This window comes from Phoenix dactylifera, chromosome 4, assembly GCF_009389715.1.
Source record: "Phoenix dactylifera cultivar Barhee BC4 chromosome 4, palm_55x_up_171113_PBpolish2nd_filt_p, whole genome shotgun sequence".
Lineage (NCBI taxonomy): Eukaryota > Viridiplantae > Streptophyta > Magnoliopsida > Arecales > Arecaceae > Phoenix > Phoenix dactylifera.
In genome coordinates this window covers 5,879,954-5,904,561 of record NC_052395.1, presented here as the reverse complement: position 1 = coordinate 5,904,561, position 24,608 = coordinate 5,879,954, and the positions used below count along the sequence as shown (strand labels likewise).

The 24,608-nt window shown below is 39.4% G+C and overlaps 4 protein-coding genes across 12 annotated transcripts; all 4 read right to left on the bottom strand.

Moving 5' to 3' along the window:
• Positions 1 to 2,830: 2,830 nt before the first annotated feature.
• On the bottom strand, positions 2,831 to 7,046 carry LOC113463439 (nuclear pore complex protein NUP35-like). The gene is made up of 3 exons (XM_026808747.2): positions 6,266 to 7,046; positions 4,628 to 4,739; positions 2,831 to 3,557 (listed from the first exon to the last, which is right to left on the bottom strand). The coding sequence occupies exons 1-3, from the start codon at positions 6,859 to 6,861 to the stop codon at positions 3,219 to 3,221; spliced, it is 1,047 nt and encodes a 348-aa protein (XP_026664548.1). The 5' UTR covers positions 6,862 to 7,046; the 3' UTR covers positions 2,831 to 3,218.
• Positions 7,047 to 7,673: 627 nt separating this feature from the next.
• On the bottom strand, positions 7,674 to 12,320 carry LOC103717849 (protein NONRESPONDING TO OXYLIPINS 2, mitochondrial). The gene is made up of 3 exons (XM_008806387.4): positions 12,104 to 12,320; positions 11,828 to 12,023; positions 7,674 to 8,078 (listed from the first exon to the last, which is right to left on the bottom strand). The coding sequence occupies exons 1-2, from the start codon at positions 12,223 to 12,225 to the stop codon at positions 11,870 to 11,872; spliced, it is 276 nt and encodes a 91-aa protein (XP_008804609.2). The 5' UTR covers positions 12,226 to 12,320; the 3' UTR covers positions 7,674 to 8,078; positions 11,828 to 11,869.
• Positions 12,321 to 13,948: 1,628 nt separating this feature from the next.
• Positions 13,949 to 22,130, bottom strand: LOC103717866 (probable peptidyl-tRNA hydrolase 2). Of its 9 annotated transcripts, none has more exons than XR_003387647.2 (10): positions 21,632 to 22,130; positions 21,324 to 21,515; positions 20,212 to 20,272; positions 19,825 to 19,861; positions 18,592 to 18,693; positions 18,393 to 18,465; positions 18,099 to 18,138; positions 17,556 to 17,595; positions 15,790 to 15,856; positions 13,949 to 14,386 (listed from the first exon to the last, which is right to left on the bottom strand). XR_003387647.2 is itself a non-coding variant. In XM_026808750.2 (9 exons), the coding sequence occupies exons 1-8, from the start codon at positions 21,671 to 21,673 to the stop codon at positions 15,807 to 15,809; spliced, it is 597 nt and encodes a 198-aa protein (XP_026664551.2). In that variant the 5' UTR covers positions 21,674 to 21,974; the 3' UTR covers positions 13,949 to 14,377; positions 15,790 to 15,806. The 9 variants fall into 9 exon arrangements, 6 of the variants coding, with proteins under 6 accessions (XP_026664551.2, XP_026664549.2, XP_026664554.2 ...); XR_005511399.1 differs by lacking the exon at positions 18,099 to 18,138 and adding an exon at positions 15,605 to 15,708 and having other exon boundaries at positions 21,632 to 21,972; XR_005511400.1 differs by lacking the exon at positions 18,099 to 18,138 and adding an exon at positions 15,605 to 15,708 and having other exon boundaries at positions 18,592 to 18,669; positions 21,632 to 21,962.
• Positions 22,131 to 22,661: 531 nt separating this feature from the next.
• LOC103717865 (pentatricopeptide repeat-containing protein At1g77170, mitochondrial) lies at positions 22,662 to 24,178 on the bottom strand. Its single transcript, XM_008806406.4, has one exon. It carries the CDS (start codon positions 24,084 to 24,086, stop codon positions 22,701 to 22,703), a length of 1,386 nt encoding a protein of 461 aa, XP_008804628.3. The 5' UTR covers positions 24,087 to 24,178; the 3' UTR covers positions 22,662 to 22,700.
• Positions 24,179 to 24,608: the final 430 nt, after the last annotated feature.

The window sequence follows — 24,608 nt, the reverse complement described above, 5'->3', positions numbered from 1 at the left end:
CCTTCTCGGTCTCGTTGTCGTCGAGCTCGTTGCCGTTGCCGATCTTTTCGGTGAAGGAGGAAGTACCGGCGATCATAGACTACGCTACCAAGGATCCGTAGAGAACTTGAAGCAATGGACAGATTTGTGGGGTGGAATCAGATCAAAGAGAGGATGGGGACTTAAGGATTCCCTATCTTCCCTCTTTAAGATTGGGAGTTAGGGATTCCCTATCTTCCCTCTCTATTTCTCCGACGCTCGGAGGTGAAGAGATGGGCTTGGCCGGCACGTGAGGCGTGCGTGGATTGCAAGGGAGGCATGTTCGAGGTCCGCCACCGTCATAGCGCCGTTGGAAAATGGTCCCAGAGTGGGAAGAGAGCCATCCCAGGCGAGAGCATAGCCAAGAGAGGCAACTGCAGCGCCTACACAAGTAGGGTTGACATCTCTTCTCGATCGTAGTAAAGATGAATAAAAAGAAAAGTTTAGATTTCTTTCAGATTTGAAGGGGGCTTTGAAAGCCACCAAGGCCGAAGCCTCGGGTATCCCCCAAACGAGGTAGGAGACAAAGGATTTGCAAGTGACGACGACTACCACAACAAAGGCGGAAGAGATGACAATAGGTTACGTGATTGGTGGTGCTGGTACGATGTTGAAATAATTGGAGAAGAGAAAAACAAAGAAAAAGATAGAAGTAATTTTATTTATCTGTTTTTTCATATTCAGTACATCTCAGGAGTTATATATACCTATGTACAGACTCCATGCATAAAAAAATTAAATAGGCTGATATAGAATCTCATTAACAATGAAAAATATTATAGGTGATGCAGATTGTCATGCGATATCTAAAAGTACTTTAACAACATTATGGTAATAAAGAAAACTAATATAGGTTGACACAGAATCACGGTGATAAAAAAAAAATATTATGAGTGATGCAGGTTGTTATGTGATTCCTAAAATTATTTTAACAGTTTTTAATATCATAACTCAACCCTTGCTGACATGTTATGTATGGAGCTACGAGTTGCTTTTCTTGGAGTTCATCTATCAAGCCCGACGGGGAGAAAAGAACAAATTTATTTACATATTTCGTATCGCAAAACATTAACATTATTATATTACAATATAATATTATTATATGATGCTTTGTTAATATAATAATATTAATATTATTATAAAATATTTTATTGACCGGTTGACGAATATCATTAGTTAAAGTTATCTCTAACTAGATTTGTTTGAATCATAGCTCGCCCAAGCCTTAGGCGACTGAGGTGGTCGCCTAAGACCTTAGCCTAAAAAAAGCCCGTTGCAGGAAAAGCCTTAAAAATAAAATAAAAAGAAAAAAAGATCTCTCTTAGTAAATTCGCTTTAGGCTGGTCCATTGCAGGAAAGGCCTCAAAGATAAAATAAAAAGAAAAAAAGGTCTTTTTCAGTGAGTTCGTCTTAGGCCCTCAAATACATCGAGCCGCTCTTGATTCGAATGTAGCTTGAAAAGGACCATAGGATGCTATATCTTTGAGTCGTCGCTGTGATTCCATGTCCCTCAATTCATGACTTCTACCACCCCCGGTACTGTATTTAGAACATCCCAACTTCCAAGAGTCAATGCTCAATTATTCATCACTTCGCCTATCTATTTTTTTTCAAAAATTTTGGGAGATCCTTAATTCATCTGCTTATGGGAGGGTAATGCTCAGGTCTAGGTTTTGACTCACCATCTTGACGTCCATTTCTGCCTTGGGAAGGAAGGCCCGTGTTTGAAACTTCTCTGTATGGTTCGTTCGTTTGGGCAAACCGTTCGGGTTGTGATTGTTCACCATCTCGTCACCTATTTGCCTTGGCGCCTCTAGCGAACGCTTACGTGCCAAGGTCTTAACATTTCGAGTTCCCAATCCGTATCCTCCTGTTCGTTACAAGTTTTGAAATCGTAGGAACTCCTGACTTCAAATCAAGAAAAAGAAAAGGAAATCTAGGTGGTGAAAGATCAATTCCGAGGAATAACATATTATTACATGGCCATATGAGGGCGGATGGGAGTATAATAATGACAAGTGCCATGATTTTATATGCATACGAAAAAAAAGCAGCTAACCCAGGAGGTGCACAAAGGTTTAAGTTCTTAACTAGGGCCATAATCAAATTATTGTTTCATTTAACAATTCTGCTTTACTAGCTGTCGCTGATACCAAGCCTCAAGATTTTCAAGCCACTACATTTGAGAGATTCATGGACAACCGGTACTCAAACAGATGCGGCAAGCAAGACATCATCTTGGAGATCCAGTCTCGATAGATAGATTGATTCGGTCTCCACCCCGTGATAAGAGCGGTACCTCAATGTACCATGCTACCAATTGCAGTTCTGTGTTGAAAGCATAAACTAATAAGCAAGCCGCACTGACTTTTTTTTATTTTATTTTTGAAGTTACTAGTGGAGTTAAATCCCATATGGAGTGAGGAGAACTTGATATCATGGTGCAACAGATTAGAACCGAATGGTGTTTGGCACATTAAAATTCAGATGGGTTTCGCTCCCTGCAACGCGTCCGGGAGATCAGAATAGCGCTACGGTAATTCTTGCACTAAAATAGTTCAAGCTTCCAGGCACTGCAATAATAGTACAAATACTTTCAAGAGAAAGGCCTCAGCGTCCAGTTTCCAACTTTCCATACCGTTTTCATTATATTATTTTGATGGAAGTTTGCTTTATATGAAGTAGGAGAAACTTGTTGATTGGACAAAAATATGCACAAACTCGCATGCAACCACGTAATGCACATATATATAATCCTTTCAAGAAGCCTCTACATTTTTAAACGCCAGAAATTCTCAGGGAAAGAGCCGCATGATCATAATTCAAGTTTCACTTGGTCTGTAAAAATAACATATAGCTAACTCATCTACTGGGTCTGTTTAACAGTTGGTATAAACTCAGATTACATCACACTACAAGGGTGGCAGACTAGAAAGCTGCTATAATACTTCGAGGTTGCACTGCAAGTCTGCCACATACATTTTGAACTCACCAAGCATACCAAGAAGACAACAGGCATAGTTTGTATGTAACACTGGCAAAAATCAAGGCAAACCAATTTGATTATATGATCCTCATTGACCATCCTAAAGAAGAGGATTTTAACTTCAGCGAGCGGCCTAAACGTACTCTGGTAGCTGCAACAAAGAAAAAGAAACACCTGAAAATACATCTCAACAAAGAATTGTCACCTATCCAACTCATATGCCAAACATCAAATCCCTGACTTTTGATACAACTGATTTTGCTGGGAAAGCAATCGTTCCTGCAGAATGGTGTCCGCTGTCACTGACGGCGTTGGTGCGGGTTTGTGGATGATAGGGGCGAGGGAGAGATCCCAAAGAACTTGGTGCAGCGGAACTCGTTGCAGTATGTAACTTTGAGGGCAATGAAACCATGAAGCCCCCATGATTTATGCTGTTGTGCTTCTCAGTCAGAAATTGGCACTGCATAGGGTCCACAGGTTTCACCCCAATTATTAGAACATTGTTTATTTGTGTCCCATTCTTTGCAAGAGCTTTTTGAGCGTCATACTGGTTCTGCTCATAGAGAAAAAAGAGGCAAGAACAGTAACAAGAAAAAACTAATCAGTGTTGAATATGGCATTACCAAGAGAATTTAGTTTTAATTGTAAATGCTAATCCGAACCTGATACGTGATCCTTATTGAGAATTGACAACAAAAAAGCAGCAACATGTTATAAAATGGTTTCAGAATGTTTAACAAGAACTTACAACCACTAATATGGAATTCTGAAACTGGTAGAATAATCTAAATTGGGAATTCCAACTACTACAAATGTAAATTGGAGCATGACATTGTAGCAGTGCAAAATAAGTGCCAAACTCTAACTCATCACAACACCCTTGTTCACAAGTAGCCAAACTTGTTCCCTTAGAGACATGAAGACAATCCTACACTTATATAGCAAATTGTTTGTTGCAGAATAGAACCAGATATAACATAGACAAACCCGAGAAAGCCTCTGGTCTTTGGTCAAGGTTAGAATGAAGAGGCGGGGGAACTGAGAAAGGCCCCAGTTAGAAATCACGTCATCTCCATGCTTTCAATACCTTTTTAATGGGGAAAAATATGAAGTGATTTTGACAATCTAATGATGGGCAAGTTTAAGGGTAATTTACAAACTGTCTAGAGATCCACAAAGAATTCACGTCTAGCACCACTGCACAAAATAAGGATAATGCCTATTCCATTCATTCATGTATACATGCAAGTATGCATGAAAAGCAATTAAGCATTTGGTGTGGCTAAAGTAAATTGAAGAAACAAATGCCTCTATTTCACTGCATGAAAGCAGCTTTGCAAGTAAAAGTGGCTTAAATGACCAGTGGTTTGCATAAAAAACATAGTTATTATAGCTAATTGTTTCAACTAGTGAAGAATAAATAACATCAAGGACTATAATGTATACTGCAAGAGCCCGTACAAGCATGCGTCTAGTCCAACATCGATTATGCACTAGGTAGATCTTGGATACTCACACAGGGCTAAGGAACCCAAATAATACATTCTAACTAGTTTTTTTGGTTGAGGTTATGGGTCCTTATATACTACTGCAAGTATCATATACAAAATGCAGTAGAATTACCTGATATAAAATGTGCATCCAGTTAGCATCCCTTGGACCAGGGACATGTTTCAGTATTGGACCACATTTCTCAAGCTCACGTACTACCAAGTTGGTATCACCAGGGGAGAATCTGGAAAGGGGAAAAGAGTAGCATTACATATAATAGACCCAACATAAATTCAAATAACAAGAAATATCGAATATTAAATTCAACAATATGGATCGAAATAAAAAGAACATTAACAGACAGTAATTGCAAGATTTAGTCAATGCAAAATAGTTAAGCATCTTCAAGAGGTTTACTCTTGGAATAAGGTGTAAAACATCTCATTTCACAACTATTAGATAATTTTGTCATTCAAGAGATGGACATTTTAAATGGCCCTTGGAAACTAATTACAACAGCAAGATCCCTCGACCTCAACCATCAAGCCAACCACCACGCACTTATGTCCAGCACCACAACCACGAAAAAAGTAGAAATGTGGAATTTAATTTGGTCGCACTAATAAAGTTATCTCACTGTTATCCAGGATCTGGAAATCCACGTGAGTATTAACAAACAAGGATATGACTACATTAACAACACAAGAACAAGAAAAGAAAAAAAATTTAGCTCAAAATAGGATCGACTCTATGTGACTCCTTTAAAGGGTGAGTTAGGCCAGGCTTTTTTCTTTAAAAAAAATCATGAGCTAAACATTGCAAGTGCCATCAGAGGATACATAATTATGCACACAAGAAAGTAAATATCTAAAAAATGCACTAAAGTCTTCTTAAATTATACAGCCAACCAACTAATTCCTCTGAGAAAAGAACATGAATAAAAGGTCTGACACAACGGAAGATGTAAACCAATTTTAATTGAGAGGAAAAACTGATATTCTCCAAACCACAACCCGCCATTCAATAGAACCAAAATGAAACTTTCACAACAAGTAATGTCATCCAAGTGCGACAATTCTAGACCTCAATTGAAAATAAAGCATGCCCCCCCCTTTTTTTTGCTGAAATGGATGATTCATATAGTTCTAGTACGCATACATCCAATAAGGTCTTTGCAGATACAATTCAATGATATTTAAGATCCGAGATTACTGAATCAAACAATATATAGCCAACAACAGTAGTTAGTAAAGAATTAGAAACACCAACATAGAACAACACACTGGTACTAATAGAATTCTAGAATAACCTCTTGCCCGTATCAACAGTTTCTGAAACCACAGCCTACATCAAGAGAGGGAATCAACAATTCCTATTCAAAGTCTACCATTCCAACCCCCCAAGCAGGCATTTAACAACATCTAAAGTTTAACTTGGTTATATGAGTCTCTACCAGAAGCCCTACTTAATATCTAGCTACGTTATATACTTAATAGCAGCAGAAGAATGTCACAAACATTGCTAAACTTCTAATATTCACAAGTAATACTTAATTACCCCACCTCAGCAGGCGAATGTTTAAAATATAGCTACATTTCCTATCATCACAAGCTGTACTTAATCTATACTAAATTTCAAGTCAATCTCAGCAGAAGAATGATATAAATAAAGCTAATTTCTGAACATGAAACATGCTATTACATTGACATTCAATTGAAATAAGACTAGAATCCAAAAGAGTTTTTTTTTAAAAAAAAAGTTAAGGCATACCCAAAAACAGTGACCCACGCCTCCTCGTTAAGCCCGCCGTTGGGCACGATGCTACTCTTCTGCGCCTCCGGCCTCGTCACCTCCCTTGGCGGCGGAAGCATGAGCAAGGCCCCCTGTTCGACAACTCCATCCACCGGCGAACCGTTCTCCTTCTCGCCTTGGTGGATCCAGCTCAAGCTCTCGGGGCTCTGGGGCGCCGCCTGCTTCCCTTCGGATCCATTCACCTCTGCCCTAATTTTCAAAACCGAGGGAGAGGAAAGCAACGGGGAGCGGGAAAAGGAGCCGCTGCCGCCCCGGGAAAGCGGCGGCGGGGTCCGGCTCCTACTGCCGGACCGGGCCGCCGGCGAGGGTGGGTGGAGCTCGGCGAGGGCGGGCTCGGGGGAGAAGTCGGCGCGGTCGTCGAGGGTGAAGACGGGAGGCGGAGGGGGGTCGGAGGAGGATAAGTTCTCCCGCCAGAGGGCGGACACGGCGGCAGCCTGGCCGGGTGTGGCGAAGCGGCCGCCGCGGTGGTGGGCGGAGATCGGGGAGGCGAGGTCGCGGAAGAACGGGGACAACCGCCCGGGCTTCGAGCTTCCAGGCAACCGGGAGGAGCTCATCTCCGATCCACTATCCTTCTGATTTCCGGCGAGAACTGACACCTTAAACCCTAAATTTTGGGGACGTAATGACGTATGGAGACTGGGGAATTTTCGAATTTGGGGGGGAAAATAATATAAGTTCGACGTTGTCGGAAAACCCCAGTTATTCCGCTGGAGAGCGAAGTAATAATTTAACTAAAAATACCCTTACCTCTTTGCGTTTTTTTTTAATTTTTTCATAATCGCAGGCGTCCAACGAGGAGCAGTTTGGCCTACAAGAATTTTGGTCCAAAATGCACGATTTGGTGCACATTTTCTGATGGAAAATGGTGGCCGCATGGCTCTCAATCCTAACCGTGATAGCTTTGCTACATCGTTTATCAACAACCGTTTGTTGTTGTTATATGGTGATTATTTTGTGAGTATTATAACGGACCAATTAAGTTCAATTGAGCAATTTTAGATTAGATAGCCTATAGAATGATTAGGCTTGAATACCCTAGGGGGTCCATCCCAGTGAGGAGAAAAATGTTTCTAATCGACATTTGGTTGGCAATCTATTATAGATCATCAAGTCAAGATTTAGGAACTGTCGCAAACCGACAATGATCGAGTGAGACTGAATGATATATCTAGGAGAGATTGAAGAAGAGGATTTCTTTTCACCAAGGCACAATAGCTACAGTCCCATATATGCTTCAAGATTTAGCAATAAAACAGCAAATTGAAGTGCTGATCCAGAAGGGTAAAGTTCTTTATCTATTTCCTCCACTTGGAGGTTGCAGTTAAAACCAGATAAACATCAATACCATGCAAAGAGATCTCATTCATACGGAGGAAAGGCCGGCCTGCTGATTTATTTGACTGAAATTCCATCATCACATTCTCCAGTGACCATGTATTATACAATAGATTCTCAGTGACAAATTTGAGAACTGCAGCTCCTCAAGGTTTTAGAACAGATATGATAATATGACATGCGCCAAAGAGTTACAATTTTTTTTGAGAAACACACAACAGTACGATACCCCAAAATAAATCAGCTCCCTTCTTTGTGAGGGGTGTAACATAATTCATAATTTAACAAAGATGAGTGCCTTACAACAATGACCTCAACTCAATTTTCGTGCAGCTCAAACTGCAAATGTCCAGATCAAAGTTTTTTTCTAAGGAAGCTTTGAGGTAAACTACATCCGCAGCCAATAGAGCCTTTTATCAATCAAAAAGGCCTGTTTCTGAGAGACAAACAAGAAACACATTAACACCATACTTTGGGAAACAAAGCATCAATCCAATGGTAATGAACACAAAATATTAATACACACCATGTGATGGTTGATTTGATTAGTTACATAGAATAATGGGAGAACATAAAGCTCTTGAAAAACAGCCAGAAATTTGTACAATCATTTTGTTAACTACATCTACTTTTTCAGTCCACATTACATATCATAACCAGCCAAATGCAGTGTTCTGTAAATCACAACATACATAATTGTGGGGTAGACATGAGGGAATTTTATTGCTAGCCATTCCTAAGATAATCAGCTGTTCTCCAGGAAATTTCCAACCAACAAAAAATATAGTTACATGTAACTGAAATAGAAGTTATGACTTATTGCCTCAACCAAAATTGTAACTAACAATTAGTTTATTGAACATAAAATGAATAATTTTCGGACATGCTACTATATCTTAGAAGCATATATAAAGAGGCACACGAGTTCATTATATGTGATGCACAGAAAGTTAATTCTACAAGGAAATTAGGCCAATGAAGTAGTCTATGGCAAATGTGATCTCATTCTATTACTAGTCGTATTAGTACCTATATATGCATTTCATAATATTTCAGCACATGTTAATGGAACTTAAACTAAGGCTTCAGGTAGCAGACAAAAATATGAATAGTTTAGTCAAATCGTAAACCATTTAATAAGGGAAAACATAACATTCCAATAGTTCTTTGGAGCAATTTCAATTATTCTTCTTGCGATCCAACATTATGAATCCATCCGAGCATATCCTCTTATGGTGCAAGAAATGATTCATCTTTTAAAGCATTGGGATGAGAATATTGATTTTAGCAGGATAGCTTGGCTACAAAGTCCAATTACATGGATGCAATTACAATATAAGCTTATCCATTAGTCTGTGATAGGACATCAAAAATAGAATAATCAGAACTTGATGATCTCCTTAATGCAGTTGTAAAGCTCAGTCAAGCATAAAACCAACAATGGCTGATGCCCCTCAGCAAGTCCGAAGAGTAACAAAACAAAGGAAGAATGACATCTAATGGGAACGTTAGCAAGACATAGATGCATAAGGCCTTTGCTCTGAACTAGAACTAAAGGTATGGAAAATAGAGAATTTGTTAGGTAAACATTCAAGTCTATCATGTTATTCTTACTCAGACATGGTATCTTAACACCAAGTTGATCAAGGGAAAACACTACAGCAACCCACTGTCCTAGAGTTGTGCTTTTCCAGAACCAGACTAACAAAGGTTGTTATATTGGTGAAGTATATCTAAAAGATGATGAACAAAAGTTTGCTGCCTTTGTCAATTGTCATGCTTGCTTAGTATTAGTCTAGTAGATCTCCACTAATTACTTATCCTCCACAGAACTTACACTGAATAATTTCCTGAAACCTTCACTCCTTGAACAATACATATGGCAGGCAAAAAATTCTAACTGCCATCAAAAAGTTGGGTTAACACAAGGAGCTTTCGACCTTGAACTTCATAGCATGCTGGAGTCGTCTTTCAATAGCAATAGCATGATAGTAGAAACTATCTCAGAGAAAAAATTGCAGATCATGAAATCACAAACATTTATATATAAACTTCTAGAAATCCAATTAAAAGATATGTCAATTCTCTTTCTTGCCCTGTTCGGTCAGTAGGCATTTCAGAATTGCTAATTCACTCATGAACCTGATCAAACTCTACTCGGGCTCGGCTCGGCTCGTCATGAACCTGACAATTAAAAGATATGTCAATTCTCTTTCTTCCCAAGCTCGGGCTCGGCTCGGCTGCCTAAGTGCCCATCTTTCCTAGATTATAAAATTGTTATGACATAATTAATTTTGAATCCAGAGTGGGGATTTGCAAAGGAAATAGAAGCCTAGATGAAAAAAGAAGAAGCAAAAGTAGAACCTTTTCATGAATAAAGCATCCTGCTGGATCCCATTGAATCAATACATCAAATGTCAAATAACTGTCCGTTTTTATCATCATCTGAGGTAAATTATCAATTATATCAAATTCAAGTTTTTAGAAAATGAATTGCAGGAACACCCAAGAATGCAGAAGTCACAAAGCATGTTAAAATAAGCTATCAAAATATGCCCGGCTTATAGGTTTCCAGTACTTACACGTACTGTCTATATGGGCATATATTACCAACCTGGCACGGTACTGGTGTGGTAGGGGGCTCACTATGCCCCCGTACCAACACATAATACATCTGTTGTCCCAACTCCAACAGCATACCGTGTGTCCGTACATGGATTTACCATACCGATCTGACCCATATCTGTATAGGGTCCATTATAGGGATTTAAAACATTGTGCAGCTAAAAGAGAACCATGCAAATACCAAGCCACATCAAGATGATATTCCACTATACACATCAAACACTGAGGATGCTTCTCAGTTATGATGTCCACCTAATTACGCATTTCTAGCAGTCTTCATCTTCAAGCCCCCGGAGAGGTCGTGTATGCCTTTTAAACCATTTGATCAACACTCTAACTTCTTAATATCTTTAGTCGATAAAGCTTGTAACCCTTCGAAGAGTCATCAGTTAACACTTTGATACTTGAGGGCCTTAGATTATATAGGGATCTCCTATAAGAAACCAACTTCAAAACCCCTTGTTTTTGTGGATAAAATAACTAAATAACTCTAATCCTGATTTCACAATATATTTGCATTATGCAAAATATTTCGACCATTCATGGTGAAAAAAAGAAACCTCTACAAGTCAATAAAATAAAACTTCACTCCACATTAAAGAAATCAATATGTTACAGCATGATAAATCAGCACCATGTTCAATTAGTGCATAAGCACAAAAAGCAGGTATCATCTAAAGCACGAAGAATGGAGCTCTCCTGGAAACCAAAACACATGCTAAATGGTTTCCTTTTTCTCTTTTTTTTTCCCTGGTTTGATAGTGGGCGCCTCAGAGCATTGTAAGGAATCTTACAATTCCCTGAAGTATTCTAGCTTGTCTCTCATTGTTCAACCATGGGAGATAGATTAAGCATACATAAGAATGATACTTAGTTTCTAGCACATAGGAATATGTTTTATATCTAAGGATAGAATTGTTTTGCAAAGCTGCCATTCTAATAAGTGATTATGACAAAAGATTCACATGATCTTGAGGATAGAAGCATGTCAAGTTTGCAACTATCTGGTACCAAGGCTCATCTGTGGCATGTTTTATGAAGCACCTGCGTTCGTTCAGCTCCAGAACAAGCCTAAGAAATTCCCTATCCTCTTTTTTCTCAAATGCATTCTTAAAGTTTTATTTACTGATAAACCCAACTCATCTTTGGCATGCTTAGTTCATGCACATCCATAATCCATAAGCCATTTCAGCTCTCTTGATCAATACATCGGTGTTACAGTCACGAGCCAAATAAAACTTCAGCTTCTCATCAGTGTATATTAAGTGAAAACAACCATAATCGGGAAAAAAAATCTATCACATTCGCTTCACTGCAAAGGCCTCTCCTTTAAAAATCATACAATAGCCAGCTGACCAGATCCCAGAAAGCAACGCCAAATGCAGCTTCCCTATGTCGGATCATATATTGAGCCTCCCAACAAACAAATAGAACCACGTTGCAACCAAAACTATAAGAATTCGAAATCGCATAAATCTTACGAGAAAAGTTTGTCACACGCATGAGTCAATGAGTCGAAAGAGATAAATAGAAAAAGAAAAAAAGAGAACGGTGTCTTACTCCACAAGATAGTTCAGAGAGAAATTGGGGGGAAAGAAAGGATCAGACTCCGGGGTTGGAACTGCAGAGCGTACCCTGGGACAGCGACCTCGAGCCCGCCGTGGAGTCTATCCCGAGCCGCGAGGTCAGCCGAGCCGAAGACACCGCGCTGTGGAACGGCAGGAGGGATTGCAAGGAACCCATCGCGCGAGGAACCCTAAAATGAAAACCAAAAGAGATCAGAAAAAAAAACAAATACAGGAGGGGAAGAAGTGACGAACATAAGAAAGATCTTGCCTCGGAAAAGAAGGAACGGGACGAGTGAGAAGATTAGGAGAGAGCGGGCTGATGGTTTTCCTCATGGAAGACTTGAGGAAAGAGACGGCAGGTCTCGAGATCGAACGACAACGAGAGGCCATGAGATGGAGACTGGAAGAGGAACAGAGGATGGAGCGGGCGACGAGAGTCGTAGAGAGAACCGTGAGGGCAAAGTGCGCGAGGGTTTCCGAAGGTTTTCTTTTCTTCTTCTTCTTCTTTCTTTTTTTTTTTTTTTTTTTTTTTTTTTTTTTTTTTTTTTTTTTTTTTTTTTTTTTTTTTTTTTTTTTTTTTTTTTTTTTTTTGCTGCATTGGCTGCTCACACTGATCTCGCATTAGCACAACTAACTACATCACTAACAATAAGACTACACAAAGCAGAAGGAACGGAAGACAGCTCAGCTCAGAGAACATCTCTCGAATGATGAGTAGCGAATGAGGCGATCCAATCAGCAGCCTGGTTCGCCTTCCGTAGGACGTGCCTAACCTGGACCGCGTGGCACTTCCGAAGCAAACGTGTGTCAACTAGAAGATGATGCTTTGCCTCCTCCGGCCTCCCCTCTCGCGCTCAATCAACGAGGCTGAGTTTCCTATCAGGATGATGTAACTTGCCTCCAGAATATGTCTTGCATAAGCAAGTTCCTCCCATGCAGCCTTGAGCCTCGCCCCAAATGTTGATGCCTCGAAAGACCGCCTCCCCCGTCGCAATCAACCTGGAACAATAGTCTCTGATCATAAATGCCATTCCTGCACCATCGCCACCGTTAGACCAGTTTTCATCAAAATTCACCTTAAGGTGATAAGAGGGATGGAGGCTCCCCAGAAAGCAAATTTGCATGCTAAAAAAATGGAGAGAGAGCCCTAGATGTCCCTAGCCACCATAGATTGTGCACGTGGCAGTGTCAATGGCACCGCGTATTTCTTTATCAAAGTTTTTCTCTTATTTTGGGGGAAAAAAAAAAAGGAGAAATTCTCACCATGGGGACGCTGGCTACGAAATGGGTCCGAACCAAAACTGGTCGGCAGCAGGGCCTAAGAAGAATTAAGAATCTGGCAAAATTGGGTTGGGAAAAGGAGGTTGTTGGGGTTATTCTTCCTTTTCTCCCTTGAAACTATTGGTAGGGTCAATTGAACGTTTGGAAGAACAATCTTTGCTTCTTATATGGCAGCATTCTGGGGGCATATTGTGGACAGAATTATCAGTTGTTCCTGTCACTCTCTATAATATATATTTTTTAATTTTGTTACAATATTCCTATAAAAATATATTTGGCTTATTCTTATTATCTAAAAGTATAAAAAGAAAAGAAAAAACATTTTGACACCAATGCTGAGCACAATTGCCAGCAATAATTGAACAGGGAGAAGCCCTCCTTATCCTCCTCTCTTTTATTTATTTATTTATTTTTTACCCAACCGGCCAGACCATTCGTCTTAATATTTTATATTAATTTTTTACTTTCAGCCTGAAATTCTTCCAGCAATACAACCATCATTATCCTATCACACCAATCCTACAAACCTCTTATCCCTTCTCGTTCGATCACGACGGAGGAGCAAGTCAAAATATGTCGTGAGGAGCAAGTCAAAATAGAAAAACTCAAATTGGGTTTAAGGATAATCAAGCTGGAACTCCTGCTAATGATTATGTTTATCATAAAGGTGGATACTTTTCACATCAGATATTACATTTTCCTTGGGTTTTGCAATCATGTCACTATTGATTACTGCAATCCACAAAAAGAGTGGTTTACGCGAGCAACAAATTGGAATACCTTCTTTTGCAGCTGACAAGAGCTAACCTGCTGAATGAAATCTTCCATTGTATAACACTTCAAGGAAATATGATTAGATTAAAAAGGAAAAGGTACAAACTAAAACATACAAGGAGCCGTTTTTGGATAAATATGTGCGTTCAAAGGTTAAGAGTTGTTCAACAAACACATGAAAATTACACAGAACTCAAACCACATTGGAGCTTTTGCAATAATACCCCAATAGAAATCAAATGGAAGTCCAATACCCTGCAGAAGTTAGCAGTTGGATATGAACATTGCTTGATTGGCTTTCCCGGGTCAAGAGCTGCTGTTTCAACAGAAGATAGGGAAGAGGAGGCCATGCAGAGGACCGTCGTCGTACTTTAGTTAAGACTTCACTAAATCCCTGAACAATCATGGCTTTTGCTTGCACTCGTGGCACCTCGGAAGAATCCCTTAGGAAAAACACCAAGATAGAGGAGCCTTCCTCATTCCTGTACTGGAAAATCTGCCATATAATGGATCAGTCTCTAATAAAAATGATCAACCAACCATAAATAGTCTAATAATAGAATTGATATATGATTTATTAACACACTGCCAAACAAGAGCACGCAACTATTAATGCAAAGAAAAAAGGATCCTTAGGGAGTTATTGTGTCTGACCACAATTTTGTAAATAATAACAGCAACATTTGATAATTAGGCTGATACACATTTTCTAGTCTCTAGAGCTCATCAACCAAGATATGAGCACCTTAATTTGCCACCTGTGCACCATAACATCATTACCTCCATTGTGCTCAAGCACGTGCAACTTCCCAATTGCTCTACAGTATGTACATAGCAAAACTGATGGAATTGGCTCTTCTTCACTATATCCATCTCTCCCTTATTCTACGCATTGATTAACCAAACTTACAACAACAACATTATTCCCATTAAAAATGCTATATTTGCTAGCATTCAATTTCAAGGTCTTTATAATAAAACATCCTCCATTATTTTGGTCCAGAGTTCATTGCATGAACTATATAGTTGTCCAACAATATTTTCAGCCTCTCTCAAACAATGCGTAATGAGGTGGCCAAGTCTTGTTGGATTGGCTCATAAAAACTGCTAGATCTGTAAGGCTGAGGCAGAATGAAGCAGCTCTTCTTTATTTCCATAGGGCCAGAATTACATATTGGCATCGTATTAACAGAAACAGAGAGATCCTCCAAAACTCCAACTAAGAAAACAAACTCCTTAGTCAAAGCTGATGGATAAGATATAAAATTATACTATTTTCAGAAGCTAGGCACTTGAAGAGGAGGGCCTGGAAGATGTAAAATTGGAGATGAATCTATACAACTAAAATGAATGGTTTAAGAGACGAAACTCATATAAAATACAACAGCCGTATGCTAATAACATGAGAGGCTTCTTGTAACATGAAGTAGGTTTGTTGCATAAACTCTAGCAACAAGGTTGAACATACTTAACTCGCCACTCATAAATTGCCCATGATACACTTTTTGGATACTTCATATTTCATTCATCTGGAGGTCTAAATAATCTATGCAGTGCAAGATCATTAAAATCGTTTCTTACAAACCCCACTCTCCATTTTTTTTCTGATATTTTCTTCTTAATCCCCCCACCAAGTTCCTTAATATGTATGTATATTAATTAGCGTTACATCGTCTAAGAATTTCTCCTGCAACCATTTTAGATAACTTATCACCTAATTCCACTTCATGCAAAATTCTCTTGCAACACAATCTGAGAAGTGAAATTCATCATAGAATCATTCTCTTTCCCTTCCCTGGTCCGAATGAAGTATACATCCTACAAAGAAACATGCAAGCAAATTTATAACTAACAGTTTTTACAGGTTGATAAAAGGAAATAATGGCATAATGTACTGACCCTTGTGGCTGCCCATTTTAAAGTAGCCGCAGTTTTCCGGTAACCGAATCAATATCTGCTTTCCTCCCTATTTGATAACATCCAATAACATAGTATTAATAATATAAGACTAACAGATAATAATTAGACAGAAAGCAGGATAGTCTAGTACAGGCAATATAAAAGGGTGCTTATTTTGGACTGAATTGCTTTGCCATCAGATGCTTGACAAAAATTAAGACAAATAAAAGTAAATAGAATTAAGGGCAACCATACACAATATAATGTGAAAGTATTATAATTAGATAGCCATTTTTTCAATTGAAGTTGAATCAAGTATGTCAACAAATATTGTTAATTAGACAAGTCTATCCTTCCCATCATATTACACAGATCATTAGACAACCAATTATCAACATTTTCACCACGTGATATAGTTTGTATTAGCTCTACCGATAAGCTTTAACCACCCACATCAAACCATATAATAAATAAATGAAGTTTTTTCATTGACTTTACATAGGGCAAATTTAAGATCTTTTGCAAAGCACTCTCTCTCTCTCTCTCTCTCTCTCTCTCTCTCTCTCTCTCTCTCTCTCTCTCTCTCCGTGTCTCAAAGTAAATCCAAATCCCTTGCAAGTCATTTCTAGAAAAGCTCCAAAACATTGCTGCATAATAATGCCCTTGTGTTTTCTAATAAACATCTCCCTAACCTTCAGAAACATTAAAATTTTCAGATCTTATGAGTATTGCTGAACAAACTTCTTTTCCTGATTTTATTCCTGCTTAATTACAGTATATGGTTTTTGACGTTGGAGCATCTAGGATTCACCTGTAGGGTGAGTGGGTTTGAGTCCCACATTGGGTGCTATGCCACTTGGACGCCAATTCTCTATTAGGAAAGTTTGATGTTGATCAATTTTAAGAAGTTTTAATTTTTGTGAACTTCTCTTTCGACGACTTTTGATATTATTAGGAAAGTTAATAGTTAGAGTTATTCGAGTCATCATAAAATTAGGAACCATACATTGGAAAGGTGAAGAAAAGAGTTCCTTTGTACCACTTATAAATATCCCATTGGGGCTCCTCTTGTACTCATACTTGAGTTATTGATTAGTGCGAATTCCCTTGTAGGACTTGTCATTGTGTTCTCTCTATTCTCTCACCTACCTTTTGGCAGATTTTTAGAATTTGTGAGTGAGCATCGTGAGAGGTGTATCTTTAGAGAGGCCAGCCAAGATAGTGTTTTCAGCCTTGTAAGAGAATGATCTGCCCTGCTCCTCTTCTACCTACCATCCACCCCCATTGAGAGCCTACTGGCTTGCAGGTCACCGTTGCCACTAAGGTTCTGACACCCTTTGCCGTATGTGTTGTAGTGAGGTTTTTGTCTTATCACAATTGGTTGTGCGGACACTCCCTTCCTTCCTCGAAGTTTTAGCTCAAGTTCAACACCTCTCGACATTAGTTTTAGTTTTAAATTCTAATATTTGGTTAATTTCATGAACCCCATACAATTTTTATGAATATTACACTAACAATTTTCCCCTTGAAGATTGTCAAGTTCTACCTATTCATCAAGATCCTTCAAATTATCTTATCTATTCCTTCTACCTCCTTTTTTTCTTCTAAATTTTTTAAAGCCAATATTTTATTTTTGTTTGAGAGGAAAGCATATTAAATTAAAAAAACAAATGCAGATTGTTTGAAAGCAATTGTAAGAAAAAATAACATAGATTCTAAATATAAATGAGAATAACTTCATATACAAGCTGTAGGGAGGACTTAACCTGGCCCAATGGCAAGAACTGTCCTCGACCCAGCTTGAACCTGCATGAGATTTTAATCATGACTACAGCACAGAGCATAATCTTGCTTGGACACAATTAACAAATCATGATAATAAGTGTATTGATAATTGGATCCTACCTCATCAAACATCCGTATGGGGAAAAAAGAGAAAAAACAGTAAAAGTAAAATTCACCAAGCCATTCATGTATTGCATCCAATATAGCTGAGATGGATGTTGTTTGTTGCAATAGCAATGTGCATACATTTGTCAAATAAACCACCAGGAAAACAAATGACAGCGAGGCAGCGTTATTGTGCATATAGTGGCTTGCATTGAGCATCCATCATATTCAAAGGATAACTTTTGACAGGAAGGAGATTCAAGATAAAAAATTTGGGTCCAAATAATGTCCATCTCCCTCTTGATGGATCTTGAACCAATTTGGTCTTCCCAAGAGCATTCCATCCATTTCATGTACAATTAATTGGGAGTAATTATATGAATAATATTGAACAAAGTAATTTATTCATAAGTCCTTACCATCAGAACTTCAAGGGTTTCATGACAGAATTAGAATATTCTGCATCCATTAACAGAAAAAATTATTATGAGGTATTTAATTCTATACCGTACACGACTGTGCAGATAATCTATTTTACTTGTTTTTGTCGCTTTTGCATGTTAATTATGATTGTTTCATGTTCTCGAGATGATCATTACGAAGCATGCTCAGTAGCATGATTTTCAGTAACATAATCGACAACTCCTTTGTGAATATTTAGTGAAACCACATTGTGTAATATTTACATTTACATGATAAAAACAAAAATAAACCTGTGTGCGCCCTGCATCAGAAACAACAAAAGTTGGAAGGCCACACCGATCTGCTGTTTCCTTCATCTTATTCCTAATAAGACACATTATAAAAATTAAAAAGAAAAACTGACATGTGAAAAGATATTTTTAAAAGTCATCAAAAATCAAGGTCAACATTGTGCATTTAATTGGGAAAGAAAAAGGACTGCTTGCTTACATTTCTTGTTGATTTTTGCACGACAAAACTATTTTAGGCTGGCCACATTGCTCCCATTGCCTCAAAAGAGATCGGTGGCTGAAAGAAGAGAGATTAGAGGGCCTGCAGAATTCTTGCAACAAGATTTGTTGCTCAAACAATAGAAACACTGGCTGAGATACACCAATAAATGATCACTAAAGAAACAAACTTTGACAAACCATAACCAATGCAACTACTGATCAAATGAAAGAGACATACATACTGCCAGATTTGTAGTCACCGTTCATATCATTTGCAAGTACAAGTGCTTAGCAGTGTTGGATAGTTAGTACAACAAAGAAGCACAAAGATTGTAATAAAGCATATATCATGGTCCACCGTACTGCCCCACACCGCTTGGTATGAGGCACACTGTACCGTACTAGAAGGAAATAGGTATGAAACTTAACTTCAAAATGGTACAAGTCCGTACTGAAGCGTATTACCCCATACCGATGTGCACCGACCTGTACTGAGATGTACCGAGGTCTACCGAGATGCATATCGGCCCGTACCGAGGCGTACCAACTTATATCGAAGCATACCAAAATAAAAATTGAGAAAAATAGCTAGAGAGTTATTTCTGTATAGAAATATCCCGTACCATACTGCATTGAACCAAACCAATAAGGTACCGATACGGTACCCGGTACCGAAATTACAGATCTTGGAATGTAATGTTAAAAGGAGCACCAGATCATGAAGAACTTCTGCAGAAGCTAAACAAGTATTCACCTGTAAATACTTGGCATAACACTTAATTTAAATCCCAAGTGTTTCCATGTTTTCAGATTGTATGCCCACAAATCTGATTTACAGATAACAAATGGCCTCTAATTGCCCTTGCTTAACATAATTTTGTATATAATGCATGAACTACTCAGAAATAATGAAAACAGTATTCAAGGCCTTTTAAAACTCAACAATAGAAACAGCCTGATTGCTGCAGACATAGACAAATTAAACCATCAAATCTAGAAGAGGCCTAAAATTCTTATGTATTAAACCATCAAATTCATCCCTCCTTTCAGCCACAGACAAATATACACACAAGACTAAGCCAATTTGAGCAATGCCACATGCAGCAAAGAGAACTACATTAAGTCTGATGAGCTGTACATGTCAGTCGATAACAGACGATCAGAGAGTATAGAAATGTCATTGAACCAAAAATGGCTGAAAATGGAATAGGATATGAAAGCATAATAGTACCTTTGCGACATCTCTGCATACATGCCAGTGGCTGCATCTGTCATTTCAAATGAGTGGCATGTAGTTAGTGACAAAAAGGGGACAACCAACCAAAATTTTAAAATTTATACAGTGACGAGACTACAAATGTGGCCGAGTTTGGAAGATTAAGATGATTAAAATTTGGCACTAATAGCTGGTCCTTTGATAGGGAGGGGCTACTGAAAGTGTGCAATCATTCTTGACTAATGATCCTTCAAAGGATGATGGCTCACTATCATATGGAAATAATGGAGACCACACCAGCAAGTAAGAAAACCAACAATATGGACAAAATAATTATTTAAAATGAACTAATAATATATATTTTTATTGATGATGCCAAATTTATCAATTAATGTATCGTACGAGCACATTGAGAAGCAATTTTTCCAGCTCCCATCCTCAAATCTTGTCGAACAATTAGAACCTGCAATTGGCAGTACATCCATTGTTAGCTAATTTTTGCCACAAAATGACTCATGTAGTAGATTACGAGACTTAATTGTCAATATCTAAACATACCAAATTGTATATCGAAATGAAAGAAAGCTTCTCTTATCCTAAGATGGTATGTTAGTAAAGCTCCTGAAAGAAGAACTACTTCAAATAAAAACTTTTATAACCTAGGTACTTATCTTGCTTCTTATAAATTTCATCTCTTTCACATCTTTTAATAGGATAAAGTATGAAAAAAAAAGCAATATCAAGCAAGAAATAATATTTAGCAAAAATGAGACAGCTGAGAGAAAGCACATGACATCACATAAATTTGATTACAGCTGTATTGAAGTCAGAAAGTAGAATTGCAGACAGACAATACAAGATAGTAATGCCTAAGAGTAAGATTAACTTTATATTTAGCAGTGGACAGCTGGATGTTATAATTGGCTAGGTTAAAGGGTGATCCAGGAACTGTCATTGATTGGATTAATGCAAAAGGTGCTATAGATGACCATGCCCTGCCACTTCTCGGAGATATTCATTCATGCATGATACAATTGCAGGCTTTTCAAGCTACTCATGCATTTTGGGAGGCAATCAGGCGGCAGATTGATTCGTGGGATGCGCAGCTGAGAATCACCACAACCTTTGCCTGGCTTCTAGTCTTCCTGTTGCTTTCAATTCTTAAGTTGTGGCTGATGCGAGGGAGAAAAAGATATATTTGGCAAAGAATGTGGAGTCATGAATGTTGAGAAAGAGTGGATGCCTCGGCATGATATAGACTCAATTGGGATAATTGGATGCCACAACATGATCGTGATCAATAAATTGCAAAATTTCTACAATCAAGATAACTGCATAAAACACTTAAACAAAAAAAAAAAAAAAAAAAAATTGGGATTCGATTATAATTCCTTCTTCACTTCAGAAAGAAAAGAAAAATAAGGGAGGGCGAGACAAAAAGCAGTGAAGTAAAACCCAAATCCTTTTCACGTTCCCTTCCAAATTCGGGAAGGTGGAGGAGAGAATAAGCATACCATCTTGAGTTCTTCACCGTTGCCGCAGGAAACGACCGACTGGTGCTTGCCCGACGGAAAGGAGGATTTCCCCTTGGAGCTGCTTCTATTGGAAGCAGTGAGATCGATAAACAGGCCCAGAAGAAACCCGATTACGAGCCCTGGAAGGAAGTTCTCCGGCCTCAGGCTGGCGGCCAGCCATGGCTCCTCCCTCTGTGGATTCGAGAGATGAGAGAAGAAATCAGAAGGTTTTCGAAGGAATGCAAGAAGAGCGGGGGGAGGGAGGGTAAAGAGAGTCGAGTTATTTTGCGGGCGGAGAAAGGGGATACGTTTTTCGAAGGTTGGGATGGATTTCGCCGGAAAGGAAACATTTACCCTCCTTGCCTCCTGCTTTGTCCGCCAGCGATTGGTTCGGATTTGGGAGGGCGAGAGAGAGGGCGGTCGAAGAGAGGTTTTGCCGTTCCTGAGTTTGGTTCTTTAGACTATCCCGGATAAGTATATCCTTCTGGATTGGTGACAATAAACGGCGATGCTGTATAATTTCGCTAGCCTAATAAGAAAGTTCGCTACGACATCCTGGGCCTTCAGCCCGAGACCTATCTCGGCCCATAACAAAATAAGATGAATGAGGTCCGTTTTGGAAAAGCTTTTGGAGGGCTAAAACATACTTTTTGAATCTCCAAAAGTACTTTTAAATAAAATAGAAATATTTAGTAAAATTTTTGAAAAGCTATTTTTAGTTTTGTCAAGAAGGTAAAAGAGCCTTTTGGGAGAAGCTATTTTGGAGCTTCTCTAGAAAAGAACTTTTAGAATCCATCGGAAAGCTATTTTGAGTTATAATTTTTTTTGGACCAAAATACTCATAATAAAATATAATAGTTATAGAAAATAATAATATTAATATATAATTATTATTATTATAATATTTTATATTTTTATTATGGTATTATACTATAAATATAATCTTATAGTACATTATATCATATATTTATGATATATGATATATGATATATCAGTGTATTATTATATTAAATTATTATGTTATAGTATATAATATTATATTACTATATTATAATAATATTATATTATATTAATATAGGGAATCATTTTCAAGCCACAAGAGCAATATTAATACATAATTTTATTATACTCTATTGTATAATACTATGTAATGTCTTTTATAGTCATTTTGTCGTAAAAAAAATACATTTTCAGTTTGTTTACCAAACAGATGTAAAAGTTTCATAGCACTTTAGAAATATAATTACCAAATAGCAAACAACATTTTATAAAAACTTTACTTTCAAAAGCTCTAAATAGCTTCTCCAAATCCCCCCCCCCCCCCCGCCCCGCCCCGCGCAGTCCTCTTTGACTCAAACCAGCAAATGCCGCTCCAATTCAAGCTGACATGGCTGCCAAGCTATACCCTGGCGTCTTTGCCACCCTCCTCTTCCTCATCAACCTCCTCAACCTCTCCACCTCCCCCCACATCCCCTTCCCCGCATAAATATTCGACAGCACTACGTACACCCCATCATTCCACGGCTCGAGCTCCAGCAGCTTCCCCGCCGCCCACTCCCCCACCTCGGCATCACCGTGCTTCTCGCTTGCCCCCAGCAGCGTCCCCCACACCACCGCGTTCGCTGCCACCGGCATATTCTCCACCACCGTCCGCGCCTCCGCCAGCCTCCCTACCTTCCCCAGCATATCCGCCACACAACCATAATGCGCCACTGTTGGCTCCACCCCCCACTCCCTTGCCATACCATTCAAATACCTCATTCCCTCCTCTATTCTCCCTCCATGCGCGCACGCGCACAGCACGCCAACCATCGTCACGTGATTCGGCTTCACCCCCTCCTCCCTCATCGCCTTGAAAAACTCCAGCGCGGGACCCACCTTCCCGTGCGTCGCCAGACCCATGATCATAGCCGTCCACGTTGCTACGTTCTTCGGCGTCACCCTGCGGAAAACCTGATAAGCCAAATCCGTCCGTCCACACTTGGAATACATGTCCACCAAGGAATTGCACACCATAACGTCGAGTCTGCCTAAATTTTGGGCTTGGAGGACACATTTGTGGACCTGTTGGGCTAGGTTGAGGTCGCCCAACCCGCCGCAAGCCGAGGCGACGCTGACCATGGTCACGTCGTCCGGGACCAAACTGGCTCGCCTTAGCTTGATGAACATGTCAATAGCCTCGGCCAAGCGGCCGCCTTGGGCGAGGCCGCCTATGATGGCGTTCCAGGAGCCGAGCTTTCGTTGGGGATTTTGGTCGAACATCTTGAGGGCAGACTCGAACTCGCCGGTTTTGGCGTAGATGCTGATGAGGCCGCTCTCGCAGAACTCATTGAACTCGAGGCCGAGCTTGACGGTGGCGGTGTGGAGCTGGCGGCCGGAGGAAAGAGAAAACGTCTGGGAGGCGGCTTTGAGGGCGATGGGGAGGGAGTAAGAGTCGGGGGTGGCGCCGGAGGAGGACATTTGGGCGAAGAGGAGGAGGGCGCGGAGGGGGCGGGCGTGGCGGAGGTAGGAGCGCATGAGGGCGTTCCAATGGAAGGGGGCGAGGAGGAGGTGGCGGCGGAGGACGTAGGCGTGGATTGGGGCGAGCTCGGATGGGCCGGCGCAGGACTCGAGTTGGGTTGCCAAGGCTGTGGCTCGGTTGTAATGGCATTCTGGGGAGGGGGTTTGGGTTTGGATTTGGTTGAAGAGGGGGAGAATAAGGGAGGATGGGTTGGGTTTGGGGGTATTGGGGTGCCGAGAGAAGAGAGAGTGAGGCGAATACATGCGGCGGGTTTAGGCAAGAGGGGAGGTAAAGAGAGGAAACTCCAAAAGTCCAAAGGCCAAAGGGCTAATGATGATATATAGGCCACAATGCACTCAACTTGATGCCGTTGTCCGGATTTAGAATGGATGGCAGATCTGTTTTCATGTCATTTGCTTTACGTGAACGTACGCCGCTTCATGCAACAAATGAATCTGTTGCAAAGATCTTTGCTTACATTAAAATTTAGAGTAAATTAGATTGATCACTCGTGATTTAAAGTAATTATAGATTTCCACTCAAGTATTTGGAAAATATACATTCTACTATCTATTTTTTATGCAATATATATGGGATATAACCTCTCATGATAATCTTCCTATTAAATAAGCTAACGGACCTTGCCAACCCTATCACTCCATAACTTATTTGACTCTTAAAATATCTGAGGTGATTTGGGACAAGATTAAAAAGATCGGATTAATCTTGAAAACTAAGATTGAGTTTAGCTAATTTGGGATAATTTAGTCTTTTTAATCTTATAA

What these genes read in the sequence shown, in the direction of transcription:
- LOC113463439 (XM_026808747.2), bottom strand. Translation starts at nt 6,861, where the DNA reads ATGAGCTCCTCCCGGTTGCCTGGAAGCTCGAAGCCCGGGCGGTTGTCC. An exon ending in GCGTGGGTCACTGTTTTTGG is followed by an intron (nt 4,740 to 6,265) that starts GTATGCCTTAAC and finishes TCCCCTTTCCAG; the next exon opens with ATTCTCCCCTGGTGATACCA. An exon ending in GGATGCACATTTTATATCAG is followed by an intron (nt 3,558 to 4,627) that starts GTAATTCTACTG and finishes CTCTATGAGCAG; the next exon opens with AACCAGTATGACGCTCAAAA.
- LOC103717849 (XM_008806387.4), bottom strand. Translation starts at nt 12,225, where the DNA reads ATGGCCTCTCGTTGTCGTTCGATCTCGAGACCTGCCGTCTCTTTCCTC. An exon ending in CCCGTTCCTTCTTTTCCGAG is followed by an intron (nt 12,024 to 12,103) that starts GCAAGATCTTTC and finishes TTTTCATTTTAG; the next exon opens with GGTTCCTCGCGCGATGGGTT.
- LOC103717866 (XM_026808750.2), bottom strand. Translation starts at nt 21,673, where the DNA reads ATGTTTCCTTTCCGGCGAAATCCATCCCAACCTTCGAAAAAC. An exon ending in AATTGCTTCTCAATGTGCTC is followed by an intron (nt 19,862 to 20,211) that starts GTACGATACATT and finishes TTGAAATGACAG; the next exon opens with ATGCAGCCACTGGCATGTAT. An exon ending in AGTTCTTGCCATTGGGCCAG is followed by an intron (nt 15,857 to 17,555) that starts GTTAAGTCCTCC and finishes GTTATCAAATAG; the next exon opens with GGAGGAAAGCAGATATTGAT.
- LOC103717865 (XM_008806406.4), bottom strand. Translation starts at nt 24,086, where the DNA reads ATGTATTCGCCTCACTCTCTCTTCTCTCGGCACCCCAATACCCCCAAA.